The sequence below is a fragment of the Chiloscyllium plagiosum genome, unplaced genomic scaffold (genome assembly GCF_037043375.1).
Source record: "Chiloscyllium plagiosum isolate Xiang-an unplaced genomic scaffold, Cpla_swu_hap1 HiC_scaffold_1, whole genome shotgun sequence".
NCBI lineage: Eukaryota > Metazoa > Chordata > Chondrichthyes > Orectolobiformes > Hemiscylliidae > Chiloscyllium > Chiloscyllium plagiosum.
In genome coordinates this window covers 46,110,003-46,129,953 of record NW_028270139.1, presented here as the reverse complement: position 1 = coordinate 46,129,953, position 19,951 = coordinate 46,110,003, and the positions used below count along the sequence as shown (strand labels likewise).

Genomic DNA, 19,951 nt, shown 5'->3' with positions numbered 1-19,951 from the left:
TCAAAGAATTGCAATATATTTTTCAGATTTGATTCCCCTTCATGAAGCCAAGTTGATACTGCTGATTGATCATTTTGTGATTCTAAATATTTAAGGAGACAGTGGATACAATAGCAATCATCCTCCAAAGATCTGTAGACTCTGGAACAGTTACTGCAATTTGGAAGGTAGCAAATATCACTAAGGAGGGATACCTCATGTCACTAGTAAAGGAAAGTGCTACAATCTATATAATAAAGAATGTGAGAAATGGACACTTGGATAATAATGATTTGATTTAACATAATCAGCATGGATGAGTGAATAGAAAATCACATTTGACAAAACCTGTTTTCAGAATACATTATTAAAAAATTGATAAAGCAAAGTTAGTGGACACAGCATATCTCTATGTTCAGGATCATACCTTTGATCCATTACATAAGGTCAGTCACAAAAATGAAAACACACAGGCTACGAGTAATGTTCTGGCGTGGATTAAGGACAAGAGGCAGAAAACAGTAAGATTAAATGGGTCATTCTCACTCTGGCAGACTATAGGAGCAGCATTTGGATTCTAACTGGTCACAATATATACAAACAATTTACCGATATTACTTTTAGTCCTATATCCAAGCTCATGGATGACAAAGCTAGGTGCCGTAAGGAAGATCCAAAAGTGGCTTCAAGAGCATTTGGACGTACTTAGTGATTAGGTAAGAACATGGCAGATGGAATATAATGTGAATATATATGACATATGTACAAAGCCACCTGGTGTCCTCACCAATAAGTCAATGGCAGCCAACCATGCAGGCGTAGAATGCAATTAAGCAAGCTAATATTAGCCTTTATTGCAAAAGGATCAGAGTTCAAGAATAGCAATGTCTTGTTTCAGTTGTACAGAACCTCACACAGTTTTTGCCACCTTGCCCTGGTGGGGGGGGGGGGGGGGGGGGGGGGGGGTGTCATATTACTATAGGAAAACAGTGGAAAATTTACCAGATTTATGCCCAGGCTAGCAAGACTGCCCTATTAAGTGAGATTGGGCAAACTGGACCTGTATTCTCTAGAATTTCAAATAATAATTGCTGATCCTACATTGTTGAGAGGTTAATTCCTTTCCTAATAGTATTAAGCTACTAGGATTGCAGCTGTTCACAGCAGCAGCTAATCTCCACTTTCACCCGTACAATCGGGAGTGGGCAATAAAGGTTGGCCTTTTTGCATTCCATAAAAAGAATAAAACATCCAGCCTTCTGTGATAGGTTTATCCCTCTAGTTCTCATTTCATTTGGCCAAGTCTAACATAAGGAAATAGGAGGAGTAGGACATCTGCCCTATCGAGCCTGCTCTACCATTCAACACCACCATGGCTGATCTTTTGTGGACTCAGCTCTATCTACTCACCCCTCACTACAACCCTAATTTCTTTACTGTTCAAAACACATTCAATGAGGTAGCCTCAACTGCTTCACAGGGCAGGGAATTTCATAGATTCACCACTTTTTGGGTGAAGTAGTTCCTCCTCAATTTAGTCCTAAATCTGCTCCCCCTTATTTTGAGGCTATGTCCCCTAGCTCTAGTTTCATCCACCAGTGGAAACACAATCCCTGCTTCTATCCAATCAATTCCCTTCATTATTTTAAATGTTTCTATAAGATCACCCCTCATTCTATCAAATTCCATTGAGTCCAGTTCTACTCTAGTCAATTTCTCATAAAATAACCTTCTCAACTCTGGAATCAACTTAGTGAACCGCCTCTGCACTCCCCTCCAGAGCCAATACATCCTTTCTCAAGTAAGGAGACCAAACCTGTATACAGTACTCCAGGTGTGGCCTTTCTAGCACCCTCTACAGCTGCAGCATAACCTTCCTATTTTGTTGTTATTTACCAAAATGGATGACTTCACATTTATCGACATTGTACTCCATCTGCCAGATCCTTGCCTGCTCACTTAACCTATCTATAGCCCTCTGCAGACTTTGCATCCTGTGTACTCTATCACTCATTTTAGTGTCAAATGCAAACTTCAACACAGTATACTTGGTCCGGATTCTAAATCATCTATATAAATTGTAAACAATTGCGGTCTCAATACGGATTCCTGAGGGACACTACTAACCTCGGATCAGCAACCAGAAAAGGACCCATTTATCCCCATTCTTTGCTTTGTTCGTCAACCCATCTTCTATCTACAGAGGAATCTTGATTATCCAATGAGAAAGGCGGGCACTATTTTGTTTGGATAATTGATTATTCAGTTAATTGATTTCCTCTGTGGCTTGGAGTTTTCTGTGAAGTCTGCTCCTGTTCAGGAAACTAGGCAGCAGCACACTACACACGAGCCCCCGCCACCAGTCTGATCTTGCCCGCAATATTGATATGCAATATTTTATTAGCTCAGCTATTTTGGAGTCACCCGATTCCAGAATTATTAGCTATTGCCTTTTCTATAATTGAATGTAAACAAGATTTTTGTTATTCAAATGTTGCAAAATTTATGTTAAACAAGTACTTATATTTAAGGCAGACCAGTTAGTTGAAGTAATTCTAAGTCTTGTGCTGTGACAAGTTCAGGATGTAATAGAGTGAAAGTTGGAGTGCTGAACTGCAGATATACTTACATGAATCCAAGTATTAAATTAAGTTTACAAGTTACTGCTACATATTTTGAATTAGGACCAAGGACAACTAGCTACATTTTACACATAAGTATTGCGTGCACGTGCATGTAAGTTTGTTATGAATTGTTAAGAAAGCCTTCAATTCAAATATCACAGAAGGTCAAAGCGCTCAGGACCATAGAGACATTTATCATGGGAATGACAGCTAATTACTGCAGCTGTTGTTAACCACTGAGCTGAAATGACTAATGTGCAGTTCTAATCTCCTCAGACCTAGGCATTTTACCTGATCCATCTGTCAATACAACTCGTGATACCAATATTCTAGAATTAGAAAGTATCTGTCAAGTAGTCAGTGTTAAATGTGGCAATTTACTATTAAATGTAACAGCCCAGTTAGTAGAATACTCATTTGCAAAACCCTCTTAGTCAGAATGTATATTATTTCTAATTCTGGTAATGGGAAACTAGTGTAAAATCAACCTCAGTAAACAAGTATTCCATGATATATTTTTCAAAAGGATTAGAACAACCTTGCAGAGCATGGGGTTTTGAAGCACTGAAATTGGAAATGTGAAGTGAAAACAAATTCCATTTACTTCTTGATTGAAAAAGGGGAATGAAAGGGAAAGAAACATCAAGGATTGATTATATAGACCTTAGAAGTGGTTATTAATCTATTTCATATTAATACATACATTTCTTTTAGACTCCATTGGTCACAGAAAAACAATGTTTTTCATTGCATGTGATAAAATATCGAGTCAGTTGAAAACAGAATCATAACATCCTAGTAAAAGTGACCACTTTATAACAGATGTTCATATTTGGTATTTACATCATTTTACTTATTTAAGAAACTAAGCACGTTCAGTGAGGAACTAGCGAAATATTTCAGCACTGCTGATGGAAGTAGTGTTGGACAATAAAGTACTTGCGATGATCTGTTATCAGTCACTGCAGTAGAAGACTACTTTCCAGCTTTGTCCCGGAGAAGAAACTGGTCTGCTCTAAGCATTCATCAAACTCTGTTCCTGGCACAATTTCTCCAATCATCAAAGCAAATGGCCATAAAAAAGTGCAGTGTGCCCAAAATTCCAGTGTTTTTGGCATGCAAATCAGTCAGTAGTTCAAAATTACACAACTGACATCACTTTCAACTTCAAGGCATGTCCTGCTCAAATTGTATCCATAAAACCAAGCACAGAGGAAGAGAAACATTTGAGCAATTTAGCTTGTGTTTTTTTTTAAAATGGGATGCAAAGTATCACTAGCGCATGTTGCTCATCCCTAACTGCCCTCAATTTGGTGTTGAGTGACTTACTTGGTCCAAGAAAAACCTCAGTCTACCTAATCCCCCCTCAAAACTCTCCACATCCTGGTCAATCTCTTCTGCAGCCTCTCCAGTGCAATCATATTGCTCCTATAATGTGGATTCCTGAACTGTATTCCATATTCTACCCGTTTACTAAAGTCTTGGCCAAAGCTGAATGTGGAAAATAATTGCTTGAGAAAGACAGGTAGTTTAGGTCTCATTAGGAAGAGGTACCATCAGTATAAGTAGTTTAGTTTAAAAGTTTGAGACCAGAAAGGTTTGGTTAAAAGCCTGACGAGGTATGTGAAGCAGAGAATGTTTAAGTTTAGTTCATGAATGCTTCAAGAGGCGGCAATCAGGATTTTCAGAGTGGGGGAATTGAACCATGGTAAAACTCAAGCCTCAAAATGTGAAGCAGAAGGGAATGTTATCTGGAGTAAGTTGTTTAAAAGGACTGTTTTTGGTTTAAAAGCCACTGTACTGTACCGAGTATACCAAAATCTTTAAATTTGGATTATATGTAAATAGTTGGTGTATTCTATTTTACCTTCATTTCTTTTATATATAACTATTGCTTTTCCAGCCTCCTGTCTATTTTCTTTGGTCAAACAAGAATGTGGAGCATTGCGCATTTGTGTTTTGGTGATAGACACCTCATTAAAACCTAACAGAAATATGAGCTATTAAACCAGATATTAGCCTGGGATCTGCATTGCTCAGTAAAAACATCAACTAAACTTTTTTCATAACTCTACTGCCTGAAAAGGTCAAGGGCAGCATGCACATGGAAACATCATTTTAAATTGCTCTCAAGTCAACATCATCAGTCTTAAAAATAGACCATTGCTCAACACTGATGGGTTAAAATATTGCATCTCTAACAGCACAGAGGATGCATCTACACCAAATGGACAGCAGAGGTTCAAGAAGGCACTTCACATCTTTTCCAAGACAATTAGGGATGAATAATAAATGCTGGCCTTGCCACCTGTATTCTGAATAAATGAAATAAAACTGAAAACTAAAAATATGAAAGTTAAAAAAAAAAATGAAATGAAATAAATCCTGACAGGATTTGGACTGCATGCATTTTTCTGTATCACTTCTAGGAGTTGGATTCTTTCCCCTTCTCCAGTAAACAGGTCTCTGTGTAATATGTAAAGTGCAGGCTTACAACAATATCATCTTATTCTCACATAGTGCCTTTAACATAATAAAACATCCCAAGACACTTTGCTGGACAGTGTTAAACAAAATCTGACAGAGCACCAGATTGAATCAGATCACTGAAAGCTTATTCACAAAGGCATATTTTAAGAAGTATCTTAAAAAAGGAAAGCATGGTAGAAAGCTAAGGTATGTGGGGCCTTTTCTAGAGATTAGGACCTCAACAACTTCAGGTGCAATGCCTTGATAGTGCAATTAAAAGCAGGGATGCTCAGGAGACCAGAAACAGTGTTTTGAGCTGAAGGAGATTACATGGGTGTGACTAGGAGGGATTTGAAAATAAGGCTAATGAAAGCATGATAATTTTAAATTGTCTAAAATAAATTGTAAAAGAAATCACTTTGCATCCACAAAAATAGATGCTACAGCATTTCAATAAGCAGTTCAACAGCATTGTTGTAAGGATTACAATTTTCTACTTGACTGTTCCATACCAAGCAATGAATGTTTCAATTGCCAGAGCAAAAAAAACTGCGCATACTGTGAACATGGACATGTGTAAACGTTTCAATAGTTTAACTAACTGGGTCACACAATTTAACAAGGTGAACTTATATTCTTTTGGAAGTTCATACAGGTCTTTCAAAATCCTCAGATCCACTAACATCACACTTACCCGTTTATCAATATCTCCATGCTGTAGCTGAACAAATCGAGCACTGATGGCAGCTATGTAGCTCTGCTGATTTGAGAAGGCTACACGACCTGCACCTTTCGGGTACTTCAGTTCTGGGTCAGTGTCAATCCCTGCGTAACATACCCCACCATAAAGACGATCCATAATCATAGCTAGCTCCACTGCAGAAGAAACACAATGTCTTTCAAACATAAACTGAAGTGAATATGCCTTTTAAAAGAAGAACCGTGCACTTAAAAAAAAAACAAATCAAGTCGAAGTCGAGTCATGTTGGTGACCTATTGGTTAATATACACTCAATTATTTAACATAACAGTTCCTTATGGAAGATTAAAGTTACCACGGATCAAATCCTATGATCCTACTTTCTATTTGTTTCACTTTCAGAATCCGCCAATTAATTGACAGAAACTATTAAAACTGGCATAAAGCACAAAAACTGAGCATTTGTTTACTCTAAAAATAAAATCCATATTGATAATGAATTGTAATGTTAACAAACAGCTGTAACAGTTCATTACAGTTCTAAAACAATATCATAAGCATTATAGATAAAACAAACTTATGCAGGTTCATATTATGTTTAATTTTGATTATAGCTTTCACGTTAAAATTAACCCCAGATTACATGCCCAACTCATCAGTTCATGCAACATCAGAAAGGAAAAGAACTTATTTTAGAACTATTAATTTTCACTGATTTACAATGGCAACTGGTTAGATTTTGACTACTGTCACTGAAATCTTCTGGATGGTGACAATGACTTCCATTTATAAAACACCTTTAAAAGTATTCAAAGATTTTTGAGAGTCTTGGGGAAAAACTGACTGAAGGCAAAGGAAATGGTATGAGGTGAAGTACCCTGAAACTTTGGCCAAATGAAGGATTACAGCAGGTTTTTTGAAGAGAATCCAAGTGGAGAGCAGGAGATATTTTGGAAGGAATTCCAGAATGTTGACTTTAAGTGGTTGAAGTCACAGTGGTTAGGTGAAGAAAAAGGGAAAAGGTGTGCAAAACAGCAGAATCAGAAGCAGCTTTAGTTAAACTTCTGATGGGCTGATGTGTGCTCTCCACAAATATCTTCCATACTGATTTCACCGTCAGAACTTTGAGCCAGGTATGTGCTACATGCCCAGCACTTTATTGTTAAACTGTCTAATTTCTGTTGCAATTCAGCACTCACCCACGCATCTGCTTGCCTCCTTACCAATCAACCTCTATGACCTCTATGGTACATTTGATATGTCTGTGGATGGATGCTATGAAGAATCATGGTTCTAGGACAGGAAGACACCCAAGGCTGCAGAAAGCTTTTTTTTCGCTGAGGGTGGGGGGTGTTATGTGCAGTCTTTAGCAATTGACCCATCACCTTTACATTGAAAACCTGCAGCAATGACCTCTGGTCTTTCCAAAAAAGCTGTTCTTATCAGAGTGTCAGGTAAGCAATCTTGATAGTGGAAGGATCAAAGGACTTTGTTAACCAACAGCTTTGGCTATAACCAGCCATGTTGGCAAGCTCGGTTATCTAGCGACAGCATTTAGATAGTGAAGGGACAAGTATATATGCAGGATTCACAGTGATTGAATGGTAAGCAATAAGGGAAGATATTGATACTGATGTTTGGACTTTATATTCTATGAAATTATAAGCAAGACAGTTTCAACATCCTGGGCAAAGGAGAAGCAATTAAATAGAATGGTAAATCAATGATAGTAAAGGTTCCCAGAGGCCAAGGAGGACAGGGAGAAAAATGTATTACATTCAAGATACAGCATAAGTTTTTTTAAAATAAAACTTTTATGGTGCTCTGGTCATACAGCAGCAAGCCACAGACAGATTGAGATAAAGTTGTAGGATAAGCAATATGCATTCAGAGACTTGAGAGGATAGTTGAAACGGGTTAAACAAACAGCAATCAATCACATCTCATGACTGCGATGAAACCAGGCAACTATATGCTTTTGAGCCTATTACACATTGGCATTGGGTATTGTATATGGCAATATTTATTCAGCGTAATGAAGCATTGAAGGTTAAGATGTAAAAAATAAAAGATCATTTGATAGGTGCAAAGTAATTAACATTTTTAAACAATATTCCAGATACAGATTTTTTAGAATACTTTGTTCTTTTTCTTACCAGCTCTCAGAGGGCGAGGAACCCCTCCTACAAAAATGGTTTTGCGTGGATCAAGAGGCTGTGAACCATCCATTACAAAGTCACTGTCACTTAGATTCCATGGTCGGATCTGAACCTAGTCAAAAATCATATTAATCATAACTATTCCTAAACAAAAACAGTGGCACCATAATAAGCAAGATGTTGTTGAGCTTACACAAGACACTTGCTTGACCTCAGCTGATGCATTGTGTAGAGTTCTGGGTACCACATTATAGGATGGATGTAAACACGCAGGAGAAAGTGCAGAAATAGTTTACAAGAATGGCTCCAGGGATGAGGAACTTCAGTGATGAGGACAGAATGAAGAGGTTGGGATGTATATCGTTCATATAAATCAGAATAAGCAAAAGGTTCCAACACTGATCACTGGGGAACACCATTTTCAACTCAACTCCAATCTGAGAAATGCCCATCTATACCCATCTGTTGCCCATCTTGTAGTCAACTTCTAATGCATACTGCCAAGGACCCATCGATCCCAATCATTTCTTGATTTGCTAGCCATATGACACTGTGTCAAAATGTTTTCCCCAAGTCCAAATATACAGCAACAGCACTACTTTCATCCATGGCCTATATCACTGTCAAAGAACTCAGGTGAGTTTGTCAGATATGACTTGCCCTTGAGAAAACCATGTTGATTGTCTTAACAACTTATTTTTCACTAAACATATTTACCTTATCCCATATTATGGCTTCCATCAGTTTTTCCATGATCAATGTCAAGCTAACAGGTCTGTAGTTTTCTGGGCTATCCTTTGACCCTTATTTAAACAATGTTGTCACATTTGCAATCCTGCAGTCCCAATTAACCCTGCAATTAGAGCAGTCTGGAAAATTTCTGCCAACAACTCTGCAATTTGCTTCCTTAACTCTGTCAGCAATCCAGGATGCATCCCATCCCAACCTGGCAACTACTTTACCTGGCACCCTGCCAGCCTTTTTAGTACCGCTTCTTTATCACTATATTGTTCAGTTGCTCAACACCCATGTTTTCAACTAGGTTACTGTCATCATCAATTTGGTAAAGACAGAAGCAAAATATTTATTTCTTACCTCACCTTCAGTGAGCAGCTTATCTGGCTTGTTCCGCACGGGTCCTACTCTACCCGTCACTAACCTCTCATTATTAATATTTTTGAAGAACAGTTTACTATTTGTTTTAGTAAAGCCTGGATCCTTTCCTCTTCGCCTTCCTAATTTCAACCTTAGCCTCTCTCCTGCATTTGAAAAACACTTCCTGATTTCTACTATTATTATTCCAGTATGCATCAAATTCCTCCTTCGTTTTCCTTATATGCTTAAAGTTACCAGAGATCCTTTATAAACCTATGCGCTCTAGTTTTGGACTCCCCCACCCTAGGAAAAAGACCCATTCAGCAATATGATTATGAAACAATTTGAATGTTCCTGTACAGAGCATGCATTAATTAATGCACATGTAGACTATTAACAAATTGTTTAATGTTCTGCATGTTTAAATAAATCACCCATACTGAAAGCAATGAGAGAATATGTAGATTTTAACTTTGTGACATTGTGATGTCAGTGTAGGATTATAATGCAAAACACGTGGCAACTTGGTTGTAACATACATGACTTATAACAGGTTTTGGTTCAGACGGCACTGTTTTGGATGTATGGCAATAAATTGGAGACAATTATGGGACTATACTAGCGCAAATGAAGAAATCAATTACATTTACACAGCTCTTCACTGAAGTGCTCCACTGACTAGTTGATGTTTTGTTACTAGGAAGCTGAAAAAAAGTTTCAATCTCATTTAAGAGCTAATTCATATCCTACAGCTGTTCGGAAAAACAGCTCCGTTTGACTTCTGTGACAAATGGCACTGTAGCAATGAAGAAAACTCAACATTCCAGCAAAAACAAAATACTCTGACTCAAGCAACCAGTAATATTTCACTAAAAGTCAATTCACCTATTTTGCAATATTAATAGGTCCATTAAGAAATCCTACAAGCAGGATTCACACCACCAAAATCTAAAAAGCTGTTCTTTGGGTCATACCTGTGTACCAAGTTTTAATGAAATCCACCTATTTTATCCAGATATTGTTTACACACAAATAGGCTAACAGAGTTAAAAACATTAGGTCTACTCACTTACAGTAGAAGGGAATAAGCTGCAGTTCTTTGCCAACAACTATTATGTCTCTACACAGCATAAATCATTTCAGTAAGAGTATTATGGTCATAAACAGCTCATGCAATTTGAGCTATGAAATCAAAAATATCCTGACAATATTTAATTAGATATTTGAATTAGCAATTAACAAATTAGATTAGATTAGATTCCCTACAGTGGGAGAATAGGTACTCTGGCCCAACAAGTCCACACCAACCCTCCAAAGAGTAACCCACCCAGACCTATTTCTTTCTGACTAATGCACCTAACACTATGGGCAGTTTAGCATGGCCAATTCACCTGACGTGTACATCTTTGGACTGTGGGAGGAACCCTGACCACCCAGAGGAAACCCATAGTGTGCAAACTCCACACAGACAGTTGCCCAAGGCTGGAATCGAACCCAGGTCCCTGGCTCTGTGAGGCAGCAGTGCTAACCACTGAGCCACCATGCCAAGCTGGCATGCACTACTGAATGCACTATAGTTACTACTCAACTTTAGCATTTCACTGAACCAATTGGTAGAATCCTTATACTTTCATGCAGTTAGTAACAGAAATATTTGAAAAAATGTAAACTTTAGCAGAGGTTTTTCAGTTACAGGACCAAGTGCAGAAATGCCTGACAAATTATATCTATTGTGCTTTTTAAAATTTCCAATCTAAACAGGTTTAATGAACCAAATGCCACATCCTGAAATGCACTCATACCTAAATTTTCCACTGTAAATTGTTCATACCTATGTTGATCTTGTTCTAAACCATTTGTTTTACAGTATTTTGTACAGTAATATGTAAATATTTACATACAAAATAGATGAAGTTAGCTGCACAAGTGATCAGCGACCACTTCTATGGGGCTTTTACAGACACTCATTTGGATATTTCAATCAACCAACAAGTCATCTAATTTGAATGAAAGCCAAAGCTGTACTACCGGATAACACATGCAACAATAATTCTTCAAGGTTATCTATTTCCATTTTACTAGAAATAATAGGACCAATGCAAATCATTCACAGAAATATCAAAAGTAAGAAAAACCTATAACTACTAGTGAAAATTAGATTAGCTAGAAATAAACACGTCCAGACTGTATTAAAGGTATTCGAATTCTAAATATTTCTAAAATTGGAAGACTTATGCTTGCTCCTTCACAAAAGGATACACGTCTGTCTTCCCAATATCTGCCAAGTTCTGAATATTTGTGGCTAAGTGCTAAAATGTGTACTTCTATCCATGCCTCTGCTATTTACACTCACAATAGCTAATTGTTTTCATAGTCAATCCACATTCAATGGCTGCGAGAAGGCAGTGTTGCTCTGGAATATTGAGCCTGGCCTTGGCAGGAGGCAGTGCCAGCAGGGCCACTGGGACCAAGAAATGCATGGATATCGTGAGACTAAAAAATCATATTGGGTTGAGCACAGCAAGCTTATTCTGTAGTGACTGCAAAATGTCATGCTTCCCCCGGAACCCCAATTCGGAATGGTACATGTGCTGGATCTCAAGAAAACAGGATTCAAAATCCAGGTGGATAGCGTGAATTTCTGAGGATTGCCGTTTTGTATTGATTGTCAGAGTGTGTGATGCATTTGTTGAATGAAGAGAATGATGTGGACTGAAAAAACTTATTGCTACAGTGTCAGACTATCTACATTGAGGGGAGGTCCGTTGTTGATCTAGCCACAGATCCTGCCAGATGAACAATCAATCATTTTTGTGGGGACAGAAGGTGTCGCTTAGACAGGAGATTTCAATGATTTGCAGGAACCTACTCCATATGTTAGGGTCAGAATCAGAACTGCTTGCCAAGGGTTTCAGGTGCATCTGTGGTGACCTTCACTGATCTAATATCCCACATAAATGAAGATAACTCTTAAAACAAGAAGGAAAAAAAAAGGATGGTCATAGAACTGGAGGCGAGTGAGTGCGAATTCTAAATCTTGTGACAAATGATAATGCAGCAGTTTCAGTTCGGAAATAAAAAAATCACCTGCTTTTTTTTAGAAAAAGAAAACTAAGGGTAAGAACCTTATTCAAAAAAAAATTGATTTGTAAAGAAAATTGCTTGGCACTCAGATTTCAGAAGTGAGTTTCGATATTAACCTACAAAAATATGCAGAAGCCATTTGATTCGTGCTCCAACTGCTTAACCTCGAGTACACATCTTTTTAATTAGACTCTACATATTCATGTGCTTCAAGGACTGCAGCTGGAGTGATGAGTAATGGTTGTTGCCTACAAGCACTTTGAAATGCATTTTACATAAACTTACTGGCTTGTCCTTGATAGTGGGACTTGAAACACAAAGGTAGAGTTTGCCATCTTCTTCAATACAAGCATCAATTAGAGCCTGGACAGAACTCTCCTCCTGAAACAGAAGAAACGCATAACCTGCAACAAAAAAGAGGCAGTAAATATAGAGATCCATTTATTTAATCACTGATAGGAATGCTCAAACAAAAATATTAATATTTGTTTGCAATTGGTCTAAAATGTTATTTTTATTTGAAGCTGATAATGTGCAACTGAGGAGAAAAGCAGATAGAAATAGCCTCGAGGCTGTCAACGTACATCTGCTGGGGTCTGGTGCAGAATGGAGTGCTACCACTATCACTCAGTGATTTACAATTAAGAAAATTAAAGGGGACTTTTATTATGCATGGTTTTTTGCCAAAATCTAGGTCACCATTCATGGACTTTAGAATATATCTTGAATTTTTAAGAATACAAGTGTAGGTTTAAAAAGGCCGTAACAGAAGAGTTATAGAACAGCTGGCTGGTTTACTATGGAAACATGCTCAGGGATGGGCAGGACTGGCAGCTTAATGTTCCAGGATACAAATGCTACAGGAAAGAGAGGAGGGGGAGTGCCATTTTTGATAAGGGATAGTATTACAGCTGTGCTGAGGGAGGATATTCCCGGAAATACATCCAGGGAAGTTATTTGGGTGGAACTGAGAAATAAGAAAGGGATGATCACCTTATTGTAATTGTATTATAGACCCCCCCAATAGTCAGAGGGAAATTGAGAAACAAACTTGTAAGGAGATCTCAGCTATCTGGAAGAATAATAGGATAGTTATGGTAGGGGATTTTAACTTTCCAAACATCGACTGGGACTGCCATAGTGTTAAAGGTTTAGATGGAGAGGAATTTGTTAAGAGTGTACAAGACAATTTTCTGATTCAGTATGTGGATGTACCTACTAGAAAAGGTGCAAAACTAGACCTACTCTTGGGAAATAAGGCAGGGCAGGTGACTGAGGTGTCAGTGGGGGAGCACTTTGGGGCCAACAACCATAATTCTATTCATTTTAGAATGGTGATGGAAAAGGATAGACCAGATCTAAATGTTGAAGTTCTAAATTGGAGAAAGGCCAATTTTGACGGTATTAGGCAAGAACTTTCGAAAGCTGACTGGGGGCAGATGTTCGCAGGTAAAAGGGATGGCTGGAAAATGGGAAGCCTTCAAAAATGAGATAACAAGAATCCAGAGAAAGTATATTCCTGTCAGGGTGAAAGGGAAGACTGGTAGGTATAGGGAATGCTCGATGACTAAAGAAATTGAGGGTTTGGTTAAGAAAAAGGAGGAAGCAAAAGTCAGGTATAGACAGGATAGATTGAGTGAATCCTTAGAAGAATATAAAGAAAGTAGGAGGGCAAAACGAGGACATGAGATAGCTTTGGCAAATAGAATTAAGGAGAATCCAAAGGGTTTTTTTACAAAGATATTAAGGACAAAAGGGTAACAAGGGAGTGAATAAGGCCCCTCTAAGATCAGCAAGGCAGCCTTTGTGTGGAGCCACAGAAAATATGGGGAGATACTAAGTGAATATTTTGCATCAGTTTTTACTGTGGAAAAGGATATGGAAGATATAGACTATAGGGAAATAGATGGTGACGTCTTGCAAAATGTCCAGATTACAGAGGAGGAAGTGATGGATGTCTTGAAACGGTTAAAGGTGGATAAATCCCCAGGACCTGATCAGGTGTACCCAAGAGCTCTGTGGGAAGCGAGAGAAGTGATTGCTAGGCCTCTTGCTGAGATATGTGTATCATTGATAGTCACAGGTGAGGTGCCGGAAGACTGGGGGTTGGCAAATGTGGTGCGACTGTTTAAGAAGGGCGGTAAAAGACAAGCCAGGGAACTATAGACCAACGAGCCTGACCTCGGTGGTGGACAAGTTGTTGGAGGGAATCCTGAGGGACAGGATGTACATGTACTTGGAAAGCATGGATATCCAATCCCTCTACACCTCCATCTGCCATGACCAGGGCTTCCAAGCCCTCTGTTTTTTCCTCTCCCGACATCCCCAACAGTACCCTTCGACCGACACATTTGTTTGGCCGAACTGATCCTCACCCTTAAGAATTTCTCCTTTGAATCCTCTCATTTCCTCCAGACCAAAGCGGTAGCCATTGGCACACGTATGGGCCCCAGCTATGCCTTTCTCTTTGTTGGCTATGTAGAACAGTCGATCTTCAGTAATTACACAGGCACCACTCCCCACCTCTTCCTCCGCTACATTGATGACTGCATTAGTGCCAGGAGGTTGAACAATTCATCAACTTCACCAACACATTCCACCCCGATCTTAAATTTATCTGGACCATCTCTGACACCTCCCTCCCCTTCCTGGACCTCTCCATCTCCATTAATGACGACCAACTTGACACTGATATTTTTTACAAACCCACTGACTCCCACAGCTACCTGGATTACACCTCTTCCCACCCTACCTCTTGTAAAAATGCCATCCCGTATTCCCAATTCCTCCGCCTCCACCATATCTTCTCCCAGGAGGACCAGTTCCACCACAGAACACACCAGATGGCCTCCTTCTTTAGAGACCGCAATTTCCCTTCCCACGTGGTTAAAGATGCCCTCCAACGCATCTCGTCGACATCCCGCACATCCGCCCTCAGACCCCACCCCTCCAACCGTAACAAGGACAGAATGCCCCTGGTGCTCACCTTCCACCCCACCAACCTTCGCATAAACCAAATCATCTGCCAACATTTCCGCCACCTCCAAAAAGACCCCACCACCAGAGATATATTTCCCTCCCCACCCCTTTCCGCCTTCCGCAAAGACCGTTCCCTCCGTGACTACCTGGTCAGGTCCACGCCCCCCTACAACACACCCTCCCACCCTGGCACCTTCCCCTGCCACCGCAGGAATTGCAAAACCTGCGCCCACACCTCCTCCCTCACCTCTATACAAGGCCCTAAAGGAGCCTTCCACATCCAAAGTTTTACCTGCACATCCACTAATATCATTTATTGTATCCATTGCTCCCGATGCAGTCTCCTCTACATTGGGGAGACTGGACCCCTCCTGGCAGAGCGCTTTAGGGAACATCTCCAGGATACCCGCACTAATCAACCCCACTGCCCTGTGGCCCAACATTTCAACTCTCCCTCCCACTCTGCCGAGGACATGGAGGTCGTGGTCTCCTTCACCGCTGCTCCCTCACCACCAGACGCCTGGAGGAGGAACGCCTCATCTTCCACCTCGGAACACTTCAGCCCCAGGGCATCAATGTGGACTTCAACAGTTTCCTCATTTCCCCTTCCCCCACCTCACCCCAGTCCCAAACTTCCAGCTCAGCACTGTCCCCTGACTTGTCCTACCTGCCTGCCTACCTTTTCCACCCTCCCCCCGCCCCCGACCTATCACTTTCATCCCCTCCCCCCCACTCACCTATTGTACTCTATGCTACTTTCTCCCCACCCCCACCCTCCTCTAGCTTATCTCTCCACGCTTCAGGCTCTCGGTTTTTATTCCTGATGAAGGGCTTTTGCCCGAATCGTCGATTTTACTGTTCCTCAGATGCTGCCTGAACTGCTGGGCTCTTCCAGCACCACTAATCCAGAAGCTGGTTTCAAGCATCTGCAGTCATTGTTTTTACCATGTACTTGGAAAGGCAAGGGCTGATTCGGGATAGTCAACATGGCTTTGTGCATGGAAAATCATGTCTCACAAACTTGGTTGAGTTTTTTGAAGTAGTAACAAAGAGGATTGATGAGGGCAGAGCAGTAGATGCGATCTATATGGACTTCAGTAAGGCGTTCGACAAGGTTCCCTATGGGAGACTGATTAGCAAGGTTAGATCTCTCAGAATACAGGGAGAACTAGCCATTTGGATACAGAACTGGCTCAAAGGTAGAAGACAGAGTGGTGGTGGTGGAGGGTTGTTTTTCAGACTGGAGGCCTGTGACCAGTGGAGTGTCACAAGGATCGGTGCCGGGCCCTCTACTTTTTGTCATTTACATAAATGATTTGGACGCGAGCATAAGAGCTACAGTTAATAAGTTTGCAGATGACACCAAAATTGGAGGTGTAGTGGACAGCGAAGAGGGTTACCTCAGATTACAACAGGATCTGGACCAGATGTGCCAATGGGCTAAGTGGTAGATGGAGTTTAATTCAGATAAATGCGAGGTGCTGCAGTTTGGGAAACCTAATCTTAGCAGGACTTATACACTTAATGCTGAAAATGTGTTGCTCGAAAAGCGCAGCAGGTCAGGCAGCATCCAAGCAGGAGAATCGACGTTTCGGGTCTGAAGAAGGGCTCAGGCCCAAAACATCGATTCTCCCTCTCCTTGGATGCTGCCTAACCTGCTGCACTTTTCCAGCAACACATTTTCAGCTCTGATCCTCACTTTCTCCTTATACACTTAATGGTAAGGTCCTAGGGAGTGTTGCTGAACAAAGAGACCTTGGAGTGCAGATTCATAGCTCCTTGAAAGTGGAGTTGCATGTAGATAGGATAGTGAAGGCGGCTTTTGGTATGCTTTCCTTTATTGGTCAGAGTATTGAGTACAGGAGTTGGGAGGTCATGTTGCAGCTGTACAGGACATTGGTTAGGCCACTGTTGGAATATTGCTTGCAATTCTGGTCTCCTTCCAATCAGAAAGATGTTGTGAGACGTGAAAGGGTTCAGAAAAGATTTACAAGGATGGTGCCAGGATTGGAGGATCTGAGCTACAGGGAGAGGCTGAACAGGCTGGGGCTGTTTTCCCTGGAGCGTCAGAGGCTGAGGGGTGACCTTATAGAAGTTTACAAAATTATGAGGGGCATGGATAGGATAAATAGACAAAGTATTTTCCCTGGTGTCGGGGAGTCCAGAACTAGAGGGCATAGGTTTAGGGTGAGGGGGGGTAAGATACAAAAGAGACCCAAGGGGCAACTTTTTCACACAGAGGGTGGTATGCGTATGGAATGAGTTGCCAGAGGCTGTGGCGGAGGTTGGTACAATTGCAACATTTAAGAGACATTTAGATGGGTATATGAATAGGAAGGGTTTGGAGGGATATGGGCCGGGTGCTGGCAGGTGGGACCAGATTGGGTTGGGATATCTGGTCGGCATGGACGGGTTGGACGAAAGGGTCTGTTTCCATGCTGAACATCTCAATGTCTCGATGACTTTATGACTTAGTCACAGGACTGGAAATGTGGCAGCTACACGGTTAGCAAAGTCCAGTTTAAAGAGATGCTTGTCCTTCAGAATGTAGAGAGCTGTCAGATTAAAAAACAAATTGTAAGAGACGAAAATTAATTTAAAAGGTCAGTTTGAGGATAGTTCACAACAAGCTATGCTGTCATTGAGATAAATGGAGATTAGGAAGGCTTCAACTGCTCCTATGACAAGCCCTTCATCCTCAGGATCATTCTTGTAAATCTACTTTGGACTCCCTCCAATGCCAGCAAATCTTTCCTCAGATATGGGACCTAAAACTGCTCATAATATTCCAAATGTGATTTGACCAGAGCATTATACAGCCTCAACAGTACAGCTCTTCTCTTGTATTCTCGCTCTCTTGAAATGAACTTTCGCAAAGCATTGACAAGATTCCGCATGGCAGACTGGTGAGTAAGGTTAGTAAAATTGGCTTGAAGCTAGGAGACAGAGGGTGGTGGTAGAGGGTTGCTTTTCGGACTGCAGACCCATGGTGTGTCACAAGAATCAGTACTGAATCCACTGCACTACATCGTTTATAGAAATAACATCCATGTGAATTTAGGAAGTATGGCTAGCAGGTTTTCACTGACACCAGAATAGATGGTGTAGTAGACTTTGAAGGAGATTACCTCAGAGTACAGACAATCTGACAGCTCTCTCCTTCTAAAGGAGAAGTATCTCTCTAAACTGGACTTTGCTAATAGTGTAGTGCCACATTTCCAGTCCTTGATCAGATGGGTCATTGGGCTGAGGAGTGGCACATGGAGTTTAATTCAGATAAATGTGAGGTATTGCATTTTGGTAAGGCAAATCAGGACAGGACTTACACAGTTAATGGCAGGGCCCAGGGGAAGAGTTGGCAAACAAAGAGACCTGGGGGTGCAGATACATAGTTCCTCAAAGAGAGTCACAGGTAGACAGCATTTGGTACACTTGCCTTCATTGGTCAGAACATTGAGCATAGGAGTTGGGATGGCATGTACAGGACATTGGAGAGGCCACTTTTAGAATACGGTGTACAATTCTGGTTTTCCTTTGATAGGAAGGATATTGTTAAACTGGAGAGTGCAGAAAAGATTTACAAGCATGTTGCCAGTACTGGTGGGTTTGAGTTATAGGAAGATGTTGAATAGGGTTCACCCCCCCTCTGGAGTGGCGGCTGAGGAGCAATAAGGAGAATTTTCTTTGAGGGTTGAGACACTTTCGAGCATTCTATTTCAGTAGACAGTGGAGGTGGGATCATTGATTTTATTGCCTAACAGAAATCTAACTCTGTCTTAAAAATATTTAAAGGTCACCAAGAGTAAATAAAAACGTGGAATTTGAAACATGTCAGCTTATTGTGTGGTGCAGCAGACTTATAAACCTAATGGGAGAAAGTGAAGACTGCATATGCTGGAGATCAGAGCTTAAAAATGTGTTGCTGGGAAAGCGCAGCAGGTCAGGCAGCATCCAAGGGACAGGAGAATCGACGTTTCGGGCATAAGCCCTTCTTCAGGAATGCCTGAATTCCTGAAGGGCTTATGCCCGAAACGTCAATTCTCCTGTTCCTTGGATGCTGCCTGACCTGCTGCGCTTTTCCAGCAACACATTTTTAAGCTTATAACCTAATGGCCAACATCAGTACTTAATCTGTAGTTTTACACAAGTTCATGAAAATTTTTTATTTTGTATAACTTAAATCATTTTACTAAACTATGATGTATGGTTGCTACTTAGGAGCAACCAGTAGTTCCTTCCAAAGTTTAGTTCATACTTTCATCAAAAAGAGGTGGTTCTCAAAACGTTCCCCCCATTCCTCCACTTTGGTACCATGCATCACTGGGGAAGTAGGAAATCAAATGTAACTTTGCTTCGTAGCTGAGCTCATCCTATGGACTGTTTTGAGGAGACAAAATCTTCCAATACATTTCAAGTTCTGCAATTTGCAGTCACCATTGCAGAATGAACTTATACAAGCAGGCATATTAAATAAAACAACAACAAACAGGACAGGAGTAGGCCATTCAACTCCATGAGCCTGCTCTACCAAACAACAGGATCACTTTCCTCCATTTACTATATAATCCTCAACTCTCCTATTAATCAAGCACCTCTCTCAGAAATATACAAGGACTCTGCCCAGCAGCTACCACAGGCAAGGAGTCCCAAGGCATCTCAACCCTCAGAAGAAATTCCTCCTCATCTCAGTCTTAAATTCATACTCCTTTACAGGTGACTCTGTCCTCTGGTCTTAGACTCTCCCGAGGGGAAACATCCTCTCAGCATTTACCTTGTCAAGAATCTGAGATATTTCAATGAGATCACGTATTCTTCTAAACTGCACCAAGTTGAGTTCCAATCTGTTTAGCCTTTGATCTTAA

At 40.6% G+C, this 19,951-nt stretch overlaps 1 protein-coding gene across 2 annotated transcripts in view; it reads right to left on the bottom strand.

Moving 5' to 3' along the window:
- cpeb2 (cytoplasmic polyadenylation element binding protein 2) overlaps positions 1–19,951 on the bottom strand; it is a 120,123-nt gene that overhangs the window by 12,307 nt on the left and 87,865 nt on the right. For both annotated transcript variants that reach the window (XM_043694490.2, XM_043694496.2), the window contains 3 exons: positions 12,396–12,514; positions 7,929–8,043; positions 5,767–5,948 (listed from right to left, as the gene is read on the bottom strand). In XM_043694490.2, the coding sequence (XP_043550425.2) occupies positions 5,767–5,948; positions 7,929–8,043; positions 12,396–12,514 (416 nt within the window). The remainder of the gene's footprint in view (positions 1–5,766; positions 5,949–7,928; positions 8,044–12,395; positions 12,515–19,951) is intronic.